Source organism: Myxocyprinus asiaticus, chromosome 44 (assembly GCF_019703515.2).
Source record: "Myxocyprinus asiaticus isolate MX2 ecotype Aquarium Trade chromosome 44, UBuf_Myxa_2, whole genome shotgun sequence".
Classification (NCBI taxonomy): domain Eukaryota; kingdom Metazoa; phylum Chordata; class Actinopteri; order Cypriniformes; family Catostomidae; genus Myxocyprinus; species Myxocyprinus asiaticus.
The window spans coordinates 6,975,101-6,991,986 of NC_059387.1; the positions used below are offsets into that span (position 1 = coordinate 6,975,101).

Sequence of the window (16,886 nt, forward strand, 5' to 3'; positions counted from 1 at the left end):
AAAAAGTACTATTAAAAAGTTACATACTAAAAAATTTTTTCAGAACTTAAACTACTTCAAAGAGTTCTCATCAAAAAATCCTCCACATGCAGCAATGACAGCTTTGCAGATCCTTGGCATTCTGGCTGTGAGTTTGTCCAGATACTCAGGTGACATTTCACCCCACACTTCCTGTAGCACTTGCCATAGATGTGGCTGTCTTGTCTGGCACTTCACACGCACCTTACAGTCTAGCTGATCCCACAAAAGCTCAATGGGGTTAAGATCCATAACACTCTTTTCCAATTATCTGTTGTCCAATGTCTGTGTTTCTTTGCCCACTCTAACCTTTTCTTTTTGATTTTCTGTTTCAAAAGCGGCTTTTCTTTGCAATTCTTCCCATAAGGCCTGCACCCCTGAGTCTTCTCTTTACTGTTGTACATGAAACTGGTGTTGAGCGGGTAGAATTCAATGAAGCTGTCAGCTGAGGACATGTGAGGCATCTCTGATGTACTTATCCTCTTGTTTCAGTTGTACATCTGGCCTTCCACATCTCTTTCTGTCCTTGTTAGAGCCAGTTGTCCTTTGTCTTTGAAGACTGTAGTGTACATCTTTGTATGAAATCTTCAGTTTTTGTGGCAATTTCAAGCATTGTATAGCCTTCATTCCTCAAAACAATGATTGACTGACGAGTTTCTAGAGAAAGCTGTTTCTTTTTTGCCATTTTTGACTTAAAATTGACCTTAAGACATGCCAGTCTATTGCATACTATGGCAACTCAAACACAAAGACAATGTTAAGCTTCATTTAAATGAACCAAATAGCTTTCAACTGCGTTTGATATAATGGTGATTTTTTAGTACCAAATGATCAATTTAGCATGATTACTCAAGGATAAGGTGTTGGAGTGATGGCTGCTGGAAATGGGGCCTGTCTAGATTTGATCAAAAATGACTTTTTTCAAATAAGTTTTTTACATCAGTAATGTCCTGACTATACTTTGTGATCAGTTGAACAAAGTACCAATTTCCTTCCGAAACAGCAAAATCTGTACATTATTCCAAACTTTTGGCCGCCAGTGTATGTATTTGATGATTTTCATAAAAATTGATTGTCAGAAAACTTCCTGATGAAACAGTAGTTATCATACCTTCGAGTTCACAACAAGACATTGATGTGTGTTGTGTTGTTTCCCTCTCCTTTCAAAATCGTCTTACCACCACTGCTATCACAGCTTTGTAATAGTAGTCATAACATGCTTTAATATTAGGTTGCATTTTTTTATCAATAAAACATTGTGACTAAAGTGGTCGCTTTGCTTTCCAACAGATTTTATGGTGGATTGGTGGGCGTTAGGTGTCTGTCTTTTCGAGTTCCTTACAGGAGTACCTCCCTTCAACGATGACACCCCTCAACTGGTGTTCCAGAACATTCTCAACAGAGGTAATAACAACCTTCATTTCACATCACTGAATAAAGAAATATATCCTCATTTATCTGTCCCCTGTTCTATAAAAAGAGTTGTGTGTAGGTGTGATCACTGATTCTGATCTGTTTTATAAATGTTGAGCAGATATACCATGGCCAGATGGAGAGGAGGAGTTAAACCAGACTGCAAGAAATGCCATAGAGATTCTGCTCACCATGGATACAGCCAAACGCGCTGGCTTAAAAGGTGAATCACTGCAATCAATAGCATACCAATGTGAATCTCTTTGAAATATAGTGGTCGAATGATGTGGGTTTTTCAACAGTTAACACAAAAGCTGACATCTTGAAAACAGAGTGGCCGATGGCTGATTAAATGTCTATGTATACACAATACATTTTAATAATGTCAAATGAGGTGGAACAAAATTCCTGACATTAAAGGTGCACTAAGTTCTTGCTTATTAAAGTTTTACACATGAAGACCTGAATAGTATTTTTGTTGAAATGTGTTGAAAATTATGTACAATTACATATAAAGACTCCAGTCATATCAGTAATGAAATAAAAGCAGTTTAATTTTACATGGAGCGGGTCGCCCCCTCATGGGCACTGCCATGTTGACAGCATGTGATGCAACTGACTGGGTTACTACCACTAATAATGACAATAATAATAAGTTTACTTTATATAGTGCTTACAGCCAATGCTCAAACATAAAAGTACACTTAAACAAAACAAGCAAACCAAACAATTTAACAACAAACACAATATACTGACTACAGACAATAACGGAGCCAGAGTCAACAGTATAGTTTAGAGTGATGGTATGGTATTGATCAGAAGGAGTGTGATCCACCAGACAGTCCGAACAGAATGAGTGGAAGTGAAAAGATAAAATGTCCAAACAAGAGTGAGTCATGAAACAAACCTCTACTTCCTGCAGCTCTCACGGCGCCAATAATGGATAAACGTCACAATATCAAACGGCAGTCATGAGCACATGGCAGTCTACAGCCAGCATAAAGTTTGTGGTTGAGTCACGGGTGTCTGTTCACAGTCCAGTGCGCAACAACACGGGAAAATTAGCTTGGAGAATGTCCATAATAGGGATGTGTGTAGTATGAGACAGAGAAAAACAAAAAAACTAAACTAAAGCTGACTAAAAGTAACAAAACAGAAGATAAACAAATATCTTCGGTGCAAAGCGGCAGCGTTTAATAAACAAACTTCAGATATCCAAGATGATGGGTGGCAGTATAGAGTCCAAAGACACAAGTACTACTGGAACCGTTGGGACAAGTAAGAGCCTGATAAAATCTTACTTGGTGCTCCTTTAAACAAACACCTATTTTATACAATATTTACTCCAAATTTGGTAAAAAAAACAAAACAAAAATGAAAATAAAACTGATGACTGTCTGTAGATTTAGACTAACAGGGGAGGTAACACTTTTTTTTTTTTTTTGGCCAAGCGTGCAGTATTATGGGCTGATATGTTAATCCCAGAATGGCTAAATATACAGTATGTACACTTGTTGCATTATCAACCAATATGATTAATCTCAGAACATCCAAATATACACTTATAGCGTTATTGCTCAATTTGATTAATCTAAGAATGGCCAAATAAACACTTGTAGCGTTAAAGACCAATACAATTAATCTCAGAACGTCCAAATATACACTTGTAACATAATCGGCCAATACGATTAATCTAAGAATGGCCAAATATGCACGTGTAGCATTATCGGCCAATACGATTAATCTAAGAGTGGCCAAATATGCACGTGTAGCATTTTCGACCAATACGATTAATCTAAGAGTGGCCAAATATGCACGTGTAGCGTTACCGGCCAATACGATTAATCTAAGAATGGCCAAATATGCACGTGTAGCGTTATCGGCCAATACGATTAATCTAAGAATGGATAAATATGCACTTGTAGTGTTATCGACCGATATGATTAAACAGAATGACCAAATATGCACTTGTAGCATTATCAGCCAATATGATTACAAAATGATACATCATGATGGCGCCGCAGATGGCCGCCTCGGTGTGGATCGCTTCTATTGTTTTGTTGTTTTTGTTTGTTTGTCCTGTTTAGTCATTTTTCCAGTCAGTTTTACCAGAAACGAACTGCTGAACATTCGACAGCATATACCAGTCAATCTTTTCACGGATTTTGAATATTTGGACGTTTTGTTTGACATTTTTGTCGGAGGCGTGGCTGTGTTGTTTAAATGCGCTATGAGACGCAGGCGAGGAAGACGAACAGGCGCGCTGGTCAAGCTCCGTCAGCGGGGCTTTCGAACAGCGCTGCCGAGTATTCATCTTGCGAATCTCCGCTCTCTCCCTAACAAAACGGACGAACTACATCTCCTCACCCACACAAATCAGGACTTTTCAACCTCTGCTGCCTTGTGCTTCACAGAAACCTGGCTGAGTTAAGCCATTCCGGACAGCGCGTTACATCTGCCGGGCTTTCAGTTGTTCAGAGCAGATCTCATTGCAGAGTTAATGGCGAAAACGAGAGGCGGTGGAACATGCTTTTACATCAGTGAAAGTTGGTGTACAGATGTAACAACGTTAAAGAAGAAGTGCTGTCCTAATTTGGAAGCGCTCTTTATTAACTGTAAGCCTTTCTACTCGCCGCGGGAGTTTTCCTCATTTATATATATCACGCCAAACGCTTATGTGAATGCCGTGTTGCAACAGCTGACTGATCAAATCACAGACACGGAACAACAATACCCGGACTAAGTTATTATTATTCTTGGGGATTTTAACAAAGCAAACCTCACATGTGAACTGCCCAAATACTAACAGCACATTACATGCCCAACCAGAGACAGAAATATACTGGATCATTGCTACACAACAATAAAGGATGCATATTGCTCTGTTCCTAGAGCAGCTTTGGGACTCTCTGATCACAGTCTAGTTCATCTTCTTCCAACCATCAGACAGAAATTAAAATCTGCTAAGCCTGTATTAAGGACATATGCAAGGATCCTTTTTGTGGACTTCAGTTCGGTTTTCAACACCATCATCCCAGCTATTCTCTGGACTAAATTACACCAACTCTCTGTTCCCACGTCTATCTGTCAGTGGATTACTAGCTTTCTGACAGACAGGCAGCAGCTTGTGAGACAGGGGAAATTCACTTCCAGCACTTGTACAATCAGTACTGGTGCCCCCCAGGGATGTGTACTCTCCCCACTACTCTTCTCCCTCTACACCAACAACTGCATCGCCAAGGACCCCTCTGTCAAGCTCCTGAAGTTTGCAGACGACACCACTGTCATCGGCCTCATCTGAGATGACGATGAGTATGCATACAGAAGGGAGGTTAAACAGTTGGCTGTTTGGTGCAGTCAAAACAACCTGGAGCTGAACACGCTCAAAACAGTGGAGATGATAGTGGACTGTCCCCCTTCGCCATTCTAAACAGCACTGTGGCAGCAGTGGAGTCATTCAGGTTCCTGGGCACTACCATCTCACAGGACCTGAAGTGGGAGACCCACATTGACTCCATTGCGAAAAAGGCCCAGCAGAGGTTGTACTTCTTTCGCCTGTTGAGGAAGTTCAACCTGTCACAGGCGCTGCTGATACAGTTTTACTCAGCGGTCATTGAGTCTGTCCTCTGCACTTCAATAACTGTCTGGTTTGGTTCAGCTATGAAATCAGACATCAGATGACTACAAAGGACAGTTCGGACTGCTGAGAGGATTATTGGTTGCCCCCTGACACCCCCCCCCCCCCCCTCTTTCAAGAACTATACACTTCTAGATTGAGGTAAAAGGCTGGAAAAATCACTCTGGACCCCACTCACCCTGCCCACTAACTTTTGGAAGTGTTGCCTTCTGGCCAACGCTTCATAGCTCTGAGCACCAGAACCGTCAGGCACAGGAACAGTTTTACCCCCAGGCTATCCATCTCATAAACCGTTAAAACTGTCCCATTGAGCAATAATTAATGTGCAATACACAGCTTAGTCTTTCTATATTATCCAACACATCCTACCTCTTCTGCCATTACATTCCCTTGCACTATACATAACCGATTTGTATTTAGATTTGCACTACGTATGTGTGTGTGTGTGTGTGTGTGTGTGTGTGTGTGTGTGTATATATATATATATATATATATATATATATATATATATATATATATATATATATAATATATATATATATATATGTGTGTATGTATATATTGTCTATTTTGTATTCTATATATATACTTTTTTCTTTTCAATATTTATCTATTTTTTATTCAATTTTAATTATTTTAAAAGTCTTGTTGCTGTTTTTGTATTGTTGTGTACTGGAAGCTCCTGTCACCAAGACAAATTCCTTGTATGTGTAAGCAGACTTGGCAATAAAGTTCATTCTGATTCTGATTAATCTAAGAATGGCCAAATATTCACTTGTTGCATTATTGCCGGATATGGATGATCTCAGAATGGCCAATTTGTGGTGTTATCGACCGACATGATTAAACAGAATGGCCAAATATACACTTATAGCTTTATCGACCAATACAATTGATCTCAGAATGGCCAAATATACACTTGTTGCGTTATTGGCGGATATAATTAATCTCAGAATGGCCAAATATACACTTGTAACGTTATCAGCAGATGTGGATAATCTCAGAACGGCCAAATACACACTTGTAGCATTAGCGACCAATACAATTAGTCTATGAATGGCCAAATATACACTTGTTGTGTTATTGACCGGTAAGATTAAACAGAATGGCAAAATATACACTAGTAGCATTATCGACCAATATGATTAATCTCAGAACTACCAAATATACACTTGTAGCGTTATTGGCCAATACGATAAATCTAAGAATGGCCAAAATACCGTACACATGTAGCATTATCGGCCAATACGATTAATCTAAGACTGGCCAATAAGCACTTGTTGCATTATTAGCGGATATGATTAATCTCAGAACGGACAAATATACACTTGTAGTGTTATCGGCGGATATGATTAATTTCAGAATGGGCAAATACATTGTCAAAAATCGGCTGATGTATTGTACGTACATTGTAACTGACAGATACGCAAAAAATAAATAGGCTAAATATGCATAACCCTTCACGGCACAAACTGCCATAGTCTTCACAGACAAAAAGAGATTTATGGATTACGCACAATTAATTGTAAAGGTGATTACAAAAGCAAAAACTACTGTTTTCTAAATATTAACACATTGTCTTAAATAGTAAAACTGAAATAAATGCAAAAGAGGAAAATCCAGATTAAATGACCTCACTAATCGACTAGTTGACCATCGTCTCACATTCTCACTACTAGTTCAATAATGTGATTATATCCTTGGATTGTGTTTTCTCTAGAGCTGAAAGATCATCCGTTCTTTAAGGGTGTGGACTGGGAAAACCTTCACAATCAGCGCATGCCCTTCATCCCGCAACCCGACGATGAGACTGACACATCATATTTTGAGGCGAGAAACACAGCCCAACATCTCACTGTATCAGGCTTCAGTCTGTGAAGAATCAAACTATTTTATATGTTTAAGATATAATTGTGTTGTGTGGAAACTATAAAGGAATAGTTCAACCAAACAAGAAAATTCTAGCATGATGTACTCATCACAATGTAGCTCCAAACCAGTATGATAAATTAAGAGAGCGAATAATTCCAATTCAAACTCCAACCTGTCAAGTTCTGAAATGGATAAAAGCACAATAAAACCAAAAGTAGTTGATACGACTCGTAATGGTTTTATGATGTTTTATTGTCTTTTTAAAAAAAAAAAATGTTTAAGCTTGATAGTCCTGAGTCACCATCCACTTTTCTTATATGGCAAAAACATGTTTGGTAAACTATTCCTTTAATAAATACAGATGTCATCACTGCCACAGTGCTCTTGTTTTCCTCTTCTTTCCTTGGTTTTTACTTTCTTTCTTTGGTTATTAATGTTGTATGTTATGTAGAGAGAGATTAATAATGAATGTAGGAAAGTTTTCTAAAATCCAGTGGGAGTTTGACCCATACGCACATACGTGCCACAGGACTTGTTTCAAATCAAGACTTGTTTGCAAAGAAGTAATATATTATGTAACACTGCTATCTGTACTTGCTCATTAGTGAAAATTTTGATTTAAGCCACTGCTGTTTTTATCTCTTTGTTAGTTTAATTTTAACATGCAAAATGTTTTAACATGTCTACACTAAGCTTTGAACATGGCTGCTGCTTCAAAAATGTTTCAATTCATACTCATTTAATCATACATGACATCTTAACAAAGGTTTGTGTTTTACAATCATTTGTTTCATTGCTTTTTTTCTGTTTGAACAAGGTACAGATGCAACCTGTATTTTTGGAACTTTTGGAAGTGTTTAAACGTAAATAAAATACAATTGTTAAGTATTATTTCTATAGCACCACTAGTGTCATTAAACAGAATTGCTGAAATAATTACTGTTTTCAAACCAGTTTCCTGAACATTCCCCCCATCTGCTATTCGTCAAGTAAATTGATAGTTCCTTCCACCCACAAATTCTTGCATTGGTTCAGCGTTGCTATGTTGGGCTTCTCAAATAAAGTGAGCAATGTTTTGATGGCACCACAGTATTACTAAGTAAGGGATAATGTACAGTCTGCCAGTTGTTATCGCAAAATACATCCCGACAGGGTGATCAGCGAAGCGGAGGACTCTTGTATCACCCTGAAGGGGTTTGTTTTGCGATAACCGGCTGACTGCACATCATCCGCTTATTACATGGCTACTAACCAAATAAATAAATACATGGACATAAAATATTGATTTGCATTAAAATTATGTAATTATGTGAAAAGAAAGAAGGCGCTGAACAGTTGAAATCAACTTCCGGTTTGCGACAGTTCTGTTGGTGTTTGTTTTGTAAATAATGGCCATCTGACTCCTCAATATTCAGCCTGTTACAAGACTACTTGCCAAATAAACAAATAGATGGACATGAAACATTGATTTGAGTTGAAATTATGTGAGAAGTATTAAATCACTGAACAGCTGAAATACACCTCAGGTTTGCGTTTGAGTTTTGTTGGTGTTTAATTTTATTTAATGACTGTTTGACTGCTCATTGTGTATTTTATTACAAGACTACTTGCTGAATAAATAAATAAATGCACATGAAGCATTGATTTGAGTTTAAATTACTTTATTAGCTTACTTGTAGAGATTGCGAGAAGCAGGAAAGATGACTCGCAAATACCCGGATAAGTGGTCTGATACGTGGAGTTACGGTTGTTACTGAGAAATATCAGACCACTTGATGGCGCCATTGACCAATCAGAATAGAGTATTCCAAAAAGCTGTGCAGTAATGGCTTATAGTTGTCTCTGCATATTAACTTGGGATAGAAGAAAATATCACACATCGTGCCTTTATGAAACATGAGCACAACAAATTGTGTAAATTGTTCGTAAAATAATTTTGTATGTAAATTGTTGCATTCAATTCAATGGGACAATTTTGTACAAATGATTTTTATGCACGATTTACACGGAAAATCTTTCTGCTTACGTTACATGTTAAAGCCCACTACCTTTCAAATAGAATCAAGTATAGCTGAATTGCAAAAAAACAAACAAACAAAAAAGTGACAATCAAGCAGATGGGAAAAGAAAATGACCACAATTGCCAAATTTGGCAATACTGCATGTTGTGAAATTATCTAGATTTCACTGTCACTATAGACCATGCCTGAAAGGTTCATTGTATCATATTTCCCCAAGCAGTTGTTAAAATATGACTTGAATTATTTGTTATTGATATGCCAAATTTTTTGAAAATAGGACAGATTTTAAAAAGTTGGGATAATTTCAGAAAATTAGAATTCAGAAAACGCTCCAGGAACAAAATGGGGAATATTTTGCATTTTCTATCTACCTGGTGGCCAGATTTCACAGAATTTGTACAAGGCCTATTTTATGTACTGGTTAATCCTGAATAACATGATAATACCCAAATATTTCATTGGAAATTCATGTACCAGATGTTTTTTTATTATTCTTATATATATATATATATATATAAAATGTGCATAATTGTGGCAATGGCCTAAAACAAGTTTGAAAAAGTTAGACTTTTCAGATAATAAAAAATTGCTGAAACATTTCCTTGGGAAAACTGACTTTTTGAAAAAAAATAATATTATTATTATCATCTACTCTTATGCCGTTTGACATCTCTGTGTTTTACGGCCTCTGATTAATAATCATATATAGGTGATGTTGCATGAAATATTTAGAGAGATGGGGATATAAACAGTCCAGATTTTCAAAAGCTTTTAATAATGCTTCAGTCTAAAATATTGGATGTCATGTCTTGTGACATTACTGAAACATGCACTGATCCTCTAACCTGAAGGCAAATTTAAGCAAAAGCTGTAATGGTGTTTTAATAGAAAGATTACACTGTTTAGAACAAAAGCCTTTCAATCAAACATCCTGTTCTGCAGATGATTCAAAAGTAGTATTATAGACATCAATTAAATATATGTTAAATGCTACATTACAGTATTGTACAATTAAAATATAAAACTTTGCAGTTCATGAATACATTTTCTCATACACTTTTTTTCTAATATACACAAAATTCTTAAAGGAATTATTAACATTATTGACTGATATACAACTACAACGAAACAAAACATTTGTGCTTTTCAGTTAAAAAAAAAAAAAAAAAACAGCCAAAGGTAAATGATTCATTAGATTTCAGCCTTATGTTAGTTTTAGGGCTCTAAACCATATTAAACACCTTTCACTTCCTTCAAATTCATACAAAGTGCATCGCAATTCAACCCTTTAAGAGACCTTCTGGATCTAATGCAATGAAATTCATGTATTAAGTGTGGCTTATGTCTCCAAATACTTGTTGGGGCCATTGAAATGGTCTACCTTTATCAGATATTTAATTGCATACATGATAGGATATATTGAGGAAACAAAGAACATAGTTTGATATACTGTATTTCCTTGTGACATGCTGTACATTTGAAAGGCCAAGGGGTTAATGACATATGCAAGATTTTTGATTATGGCTTTAATCAGCAACATAACTCACCTGGGAAAATACCAAGTCTAGATATCAACATGTACAGTCAAATGTTCCGCTTTTGTTATACCTCCAACAAGTCCTGAATTATAACCCTTAAGGTTTAAAACCCATGTGGGCCATTTTCTGCAAAAGAAATACTCAACAGAAATGAACTGTACTTATCAGTGCATCCTACACTTTGCTACAGTATTAACAATTAGCAGCTATGTGTGGGTAATTTTGAATGTTATAAATGTGACCTGATGTAATAATGTCCTTTGGATTTCTTTGAATGACATTTTCATAACTTTTATGAAAATGTAAGATCATTGTGCTACTTCTGATTACCCAAATCAAGGATTATCACTTGCAATTTTTCTTTTTTTTTTGTAAGTGATAAGCTGCAATGGCATACATTCACATGTCTTTCTGTTTTCTAATTCTTAGAGCTGTCATCATAGTGCAAAAGCAGGAGTTAGAGATCACGCGACAGGCAAGAAACATCCCTCTCCTCTTTATGAGGAACGTGACTCTCCTCAAGCTCTTTAAATGTGTTGGATAAACAGGTGATTCCACTCAGTTGATTTTTCTGCAACAAGATGAACTTAAATCAGACCTCTTTCATGTGGTTAAAGTCAACATCAAACAGTATTTGCAACTCATTTTCCGACTGAATCTTATAACTGTAATCTAATTACAAAGGTAGTTTAATGTGTACAATTTTAAATGATTGTAATCAGATTACATTTAGTGACTTAAGTAATTTATTTTTAAGTACATTACTTGGGTTACACACATTTCTAGAATATTTATGTTGAATGCATTTTAAAACATGAATTATGTTTGCGTTGCCGTGACAGCTGAAGGGTGCGCGCCCCTTAATGAATCATTGTAATGAAGAAATGAGTAGTGCTGGTGAATGACTTGCATGCAACAATTAACAAGAAAATATAGGCATTATTTTGAATTTGTTAAGAGGAAAAATCTTTTCTGCAAAAAGTGTTTTAGGAAGTAAATTACAAGTAATTAGAAATGTGAATACTTTTCCAATGACATAATCAATAGTCAGTAATCTGATTATGATTTTAGAGAAGTAATTAGTAATTTAATTATTTGTAGTGGATTACTTTGTTGAGTAATTTACTCAAAGCTGGTTCTAATACATATGTTCGGAATGGAATAGTAGCATACTGTGCAGTGTACGCTAAACATTGCCTATCTAAAGAAAAATACTGTATGTGAAACAGTAAGCAGTATGCAAGGATAGGGGTATGCTCATTATGTGCATGTTAAATTAAGTGAATTAGCATCTCAGACATTAAAATGGTCATTTCAAATTTTGTATTCAATTTTATGTAAAAATATATTATATTTTTATGTAGATGTTGCTTTCTGTCAAATGTGCACATACTGTACACTGCAGAAACGGTAAGAATGATATGGTAGTATGCTATTCCAAACAGTTCGACAAATTTCTGATCATAGCATGCAAGAATGTTTGGATAACAGCGTTTACCTTCTCCTGCGCTGCAGATAAAGTCGAATGAGCCACTGCACCACAAACGGCCAGATAACAGCAAAAGCCACAGTTCCAGGAGAAACATTAAACGGCCACCAGGATGGCTTCTTAAAAGTGCAAATAAAGATACATTTACAAATCTTACAAAATAATATGTAAAAAATAAATACAATTATATGATAATGGCATAGCTGCATAAAAAATTAAGAAAACAAATCTTGGCCAGTGGCCATCTCAGGAACATAATCAATAACATCCCTCTTCAAAACAAGTTGTTGAAACTGTAAAAAAAAATGGTTGTTGTTTTTCTCAACAAATGTTATGTGAAAAATAAATGTTTAACCTTCAGAATATGTTGTTTGTCCACCTCAGGAGGTCAAAATAAATATTTAATAATTTATTATATGACGGTCGCAATTTTTGCAGTCCCGTGAGCAAAATTTTACACCTAAATACAGTTTAAAAACCTGATATGTGTGAATTTTCTAGCAATAATCCTTCAAATTGAATTCCTTGGTTAAAGATAATAAAATGAGAATGGGTAACAGGGTTACAAGTAACAGGGTAGCATATTTAGCATAAATTAACTTCGTAGAATCGTAAATCATTTAGTAGAGGCTAACTAGTTAGGGCGGCAAAAGTCGGTTCGTAGTTATTGATAAACTATTTATTACTAATTATTGAAGTAAATCAAAATATTTGTTCAATCATTTTTCCTGCAATAACAGGGTTGAATGAATGAAGATGAATGTAGATGACCGTAGAGGTCAACCAATAATGGATTTTGCCGATACCAATAACTAAGATGGTGGAAAAGGCCGATAACCGATTAATTTGGTAAATAGTTTTTAAAATGTATTTATATAATGTTCGTAAAATTCTGTTAGTCTTTCCTTACTGTGACAGGTACAGACATGGAGTTGAAACCGAAATAATAACCAGGAAAAATGAAGATTTGGTGCATATAGCATAAACTGAGTAGTCCAAACACACAAGTAGGGGTGGGTGATATGACCAAAATCTTACATTCCAATATGAATAATTTTATATCACGATAACAATATATATCACGATATAGTACAAGTTTTCTAAAAAATAAAAATAAAAATAAAAAAACTAAAACAAATTGGGTTATATATTATAAAAATTAAATACAATGCCTATTTTTGAATAATCCAGTCAGTGAATTAAAAACTTTACAAATTAAAGTTACTTCCTCTTATATAAATTTTTTCTTTATTTGGAACTTGACAAACATAGTCAAAGTAAAAAAAACAAACAAAAAAACTCAATTTTGTTTTAAATCAACCTTACCATAATGCTACATTTCAGTTTGATGTTGTTGCAACAAATGCAACAAAATAAATAATACCCAAGTAAACAAATATCCAATGAAAATAAACACTTCATTAGGCTCTTAATGATTTAAGTAATCTCTGTAGAGAATATATGAATATCTAAAGGCAAACATGGCTGGTTTGTTTCCTTATATCTAACATCATTTGAACTGAATTTTATTAATGGTGATGATGTGTAATTTAAAAAACCCGCATAACACATAACTGTTGCCACATGACAGCATTATGTGAATCGGAATGAGTTGTGCGAGTGATCCCGCTCTGCGCTCTCATGTCTCTGGAGCACAAACAGGAAGCCAGCTGGACTCGCGCGCACTTTCATGCTCCAGAGACAGCGCGTGCCTGACAATCACGTGAATCGCAGCTGCGCGTCTGATGAGAAGCATATTTAGAACGCGAGATGAATGTAATTGAATTTGCTCAGTTGGCCCAAAATTTAGCTTGTGCGGCCGCCAAAAAATTGTCAGTGCCTTAAAAACTCTATCCATATTTCTTCAATTCTCTTTTTCAAGTCTCAAGCTAAGCCACTCTGCCTTTCTCCTCCATTTCTCTGACAGAATGTGTACTGCGCACGTGTAACATGAATAGGATGAGGTGCACATTTCTTGCCATGCGGTGGCGACTTTGCGTGACTGCGACAGAGACGATAATCCAAAATGTATACAAGTTGTCACATTTCTATCAATTTATCATGTATACCGGTGTACTGCCCACTCCCACACACAAGGCCACAGAGGAATAGTAATAATAAAAAAAAGAAATGAACTGGCAACTATCGGCATAGATTTTTAATTCCAAATGCAAGTATTGACACCGATTAATCGGTAAAACCGATATATCGGTATACATCTCGTTGACAATAAAATTGGTGTAAAATTAAGAAAGGGTCTAAATGACTAGTAAACTACCTACTTTTAATTTTCAAAGAACGGGATTTGCTATTTTTTTTAAATAAATGAAATGGGACACCAGTATGTTCCCTAAGTGCAAACCTAGAAGCTGAGGTTTAGTATGTGTCATCTTCTGTCCATTTAGCTACACTGTACATTTTTTTTTATTAGGGTTAAGAAGTACACAGATCTTTAGAAAGCACTGTTAACCAAAAACAACAATAATCAAACAATACATTTGTTAAAATGACTCTACCTTCTTAGTTTTATTTGCAGGTGGTGATAGGTAGTCAGATGGCAGGGCTAAGGATCTTGCCTGTAAAGTGATATGAATAAGGTTGCATTGTGCATTTTGTCTGTGTTACTTTTACAAGATGCATTTTTGGAGTGAAAGATGCTGTTTTGTAACCTGAGAGGCTGTGAGAGCTTCTAGCGTGTGTAGTCTCTCTAATACACTCTGCATGTCATCTTGCAGTCTGGCCAGAGCGCAGATGATCTGTTCATTGAGATTTTCCATTGCAGCTCCATCATTTCCCCAGCGCTCCCCATCTCCCCCACTGCCCTGCTGCGGTCTCGTTGACCTGGAGCCAAAGGCAGGTGACCTGGACCCTGATACACATCACAAACAACATTCTGTAGATGATTAGCACAGTTTCATCCCAAACAACCTTTACAATTAATCTGGATGGGCTGCTCTACAGGGCCTTCTCACAGACCTAGTCTGCCAACATTATTAACCTGCATCCCACTTGAGTTGAAACAGAGGCTAAATGTGATCGCTGCTGTTTTGGGCTGTTGTTTGTACCTCTCCTGACCACAGAACTGTCACTTCTGTTAACAGTAATGTTCTGTCTCTGTGACCCTCCTCTGCTGCTCCTCTCATCTTCTCCTCCGTGCTGTACACCCTCCTCCCGTCCCAGCAGATCCTCTGATACCACCTCCTCTGTGGAGGACAGTGTGCTGTGGCTCTCCTCGGCCGCGTCCAGTGAGTGCTTTATGTGCATGTCAGAGCCCTGGTGTCCACAAACAAAAGCATTACATAAATCCTCATTTGCTCTGTAGATTATCCTAGTGTCCTACCCAGCCGTGAGTTTCCAGTGTCATCAATATTTATGTCCTAATTAAAAGTAAAAATACTGTTCAAAATGACACCATCACAGACGATGAGAACATATTTGATGTTTACTAATACACAGCCATATGGAGCAGGACCGATGAGATTTGAATGTGGGCGGGGATACCCAGTGCAACATAACATAATTTGCCATTTTGAGATTTTCAGTATCTTAGCCGATTTACAAAAGTGCTGATATGACTTTTTGCAGCATATTTTCTGTTTTCCAAAAACATTAAAAATAAATTCAGTGAATATTGTGTTAAGTTCAAGCAATAAGTCAATTAAAGGGATAGTTCACCCAAAAATGAAAATTCTCTCATTTACTCACCCTCATGCCATCCAAGCAGTGGCATGTGGTTGACTTTTGAAATGAGGAGGCAGAGTGCCATCTCCAATATAAGAGTGCCAAGTCCAAGATAAATTCCTATTTCAGTTCAGTTTATGTTTAAATAACTTTCAGGTTAAACCCAAACAAACCTGAAATCTGATTTATCACAACATGTGATATGAAAAAGTAGGCCTGCATAAAAATATATAATAGAAAGTGTCACATATTTTGCTTATAAATGCAACAACATAATAATAAAACACAAAAAATGGGTGTTGTTCTGTATGTAACATATTTTCCTTAAATCGGTTTATTATCATCATCAGATTTGTATAGGCTATGTACATATATGCCCAAACAAAATGAACATTATATATGTTAATTGCCATATTTCAGATTTCTGTACGGGAAAGCATATGAAATGCCTTTAACTTACTCCTTGGTAAACAACACAGGGTTCGTGATGGCACATATCTGTACCTTTAAGAGCGAATGCTAACTAAAAAGCGTATCACTCACATAACATTTCAGATTTCAAGGAATTTAAATTTGATGTGACCAAAAGTGGGGTTGTCTTTGTCAGTTAGTTACTGTACAAATATTTTCTCCACTTACATCAGTTCGTCCCATTCATAGCGATCTGCAGAGACACGCTGTGAGGATGAGGGCATGAGAGGCGGGCACTATCACATTGATTGATTGACAGCATACTGAATGGATTACAGCTAATTGGAGCCAGTGTCTCCTCTCATGTGACTTTTCGCCTATTTTCAGCAGTTACCCCACATCCCATTCACCACACGCTTTATGAGCAGTGATATTGCAATGAGCTGAAGGGAGGCGTGAGAGATGCAGCCTCCCTTTGAAACTTTATTCACTGGTGTCGCTGTTTGACAGAGTGACTGCAGAAAGATGACTGCTAAACACATTGAGTTCACATTTCGTAATATTTTTACCTGTTTATTTACGTACAGTTGTTTATTTTGCTCACCCGAATTCTTGAGGAGACATTGCCTCCCTTGCCTACTCGGAGAAATTGCTGCTGCATCCCAGATGTGTAAGACTTTCTTTCTTCAGCAGAACATAAAGGTTTTTAGAAGAATATTTCAGCTCTGTAGGTCCATACAATGAAAGTGAATGGTGACCAAAACTTTGAAATATCACATAAAGGAATCATTAAAGTAATCCACATG

The 16,886-nt window shown here is 36.5% G+C and overlaps 2 protein-coding genes across 5 annotated transcripts in view; one reads left to right on the forward strand and one right to left on the reverse strand.

The window, feature by feature from the left end:
* LOC127434670 (serine/threonine-protein kinase greatwall-like) overlaps window positions 1-10,901 on the forward strand; it is a 26,692-nt gene extending 15,791 nt beyond the window's left edge. The window contains exons 10-12 of the mRNA XM_051687561.1: window positions 1,309-1,422; window positions 1,553-1,654; window positions 6,789-10,901. Coding sequence (XP_051543521.1) covers window positions 1,309-1,422; window positions 1,553-1,654; window positions 6,789-6,946 — 374 coding nt within the window. The 3' untranslated portion in view covers window positions 6,947-10,901. The remainder of the gene's footprint in view (window positions 1-1,308; window positions 1,423-1,552; window positions 1,655-6,788) is intronic.
* The window catches only part of LOC127434678 (acyl-CoA-binding domain-containing protein 5A-like), an 18,961-nt gene continuing 11,792 nt past the window's right edge, over window positions 9,718-16,886 (reverse strand). For all 4 annotated transcript variants that reach the window (XM_051687584.1, XM_051687586.1, XM_051687585.1 and 1 more), the window contains 5 exons: window positions 15,054-15,261; window positions 14,658-14,857; window positions 14,505-14,564; window positions 11,998-12,107; window positions 9,718-11,070 (listed from right to left, as the gene is read on the reverse strand). In XM_051687584.1, the coding sequence (XP_051543544.1) occupies window positions 11,058-11,070; window positions 11,998-12,107; window positions 14,505-14,564; window positions 14,658-14,857; window positions 15,054-15,261 (591 nt within the window). In that variant the 3' untranslated portion in view covers window positions 9,718-11,057. The remainder of the gene's footprint in view (window positions 11,071-11,997; window positions 12,108-14,504; window positions 14,565-14,657; window positions 14,858-15,053; window positions 15,262-16,886) is intronic.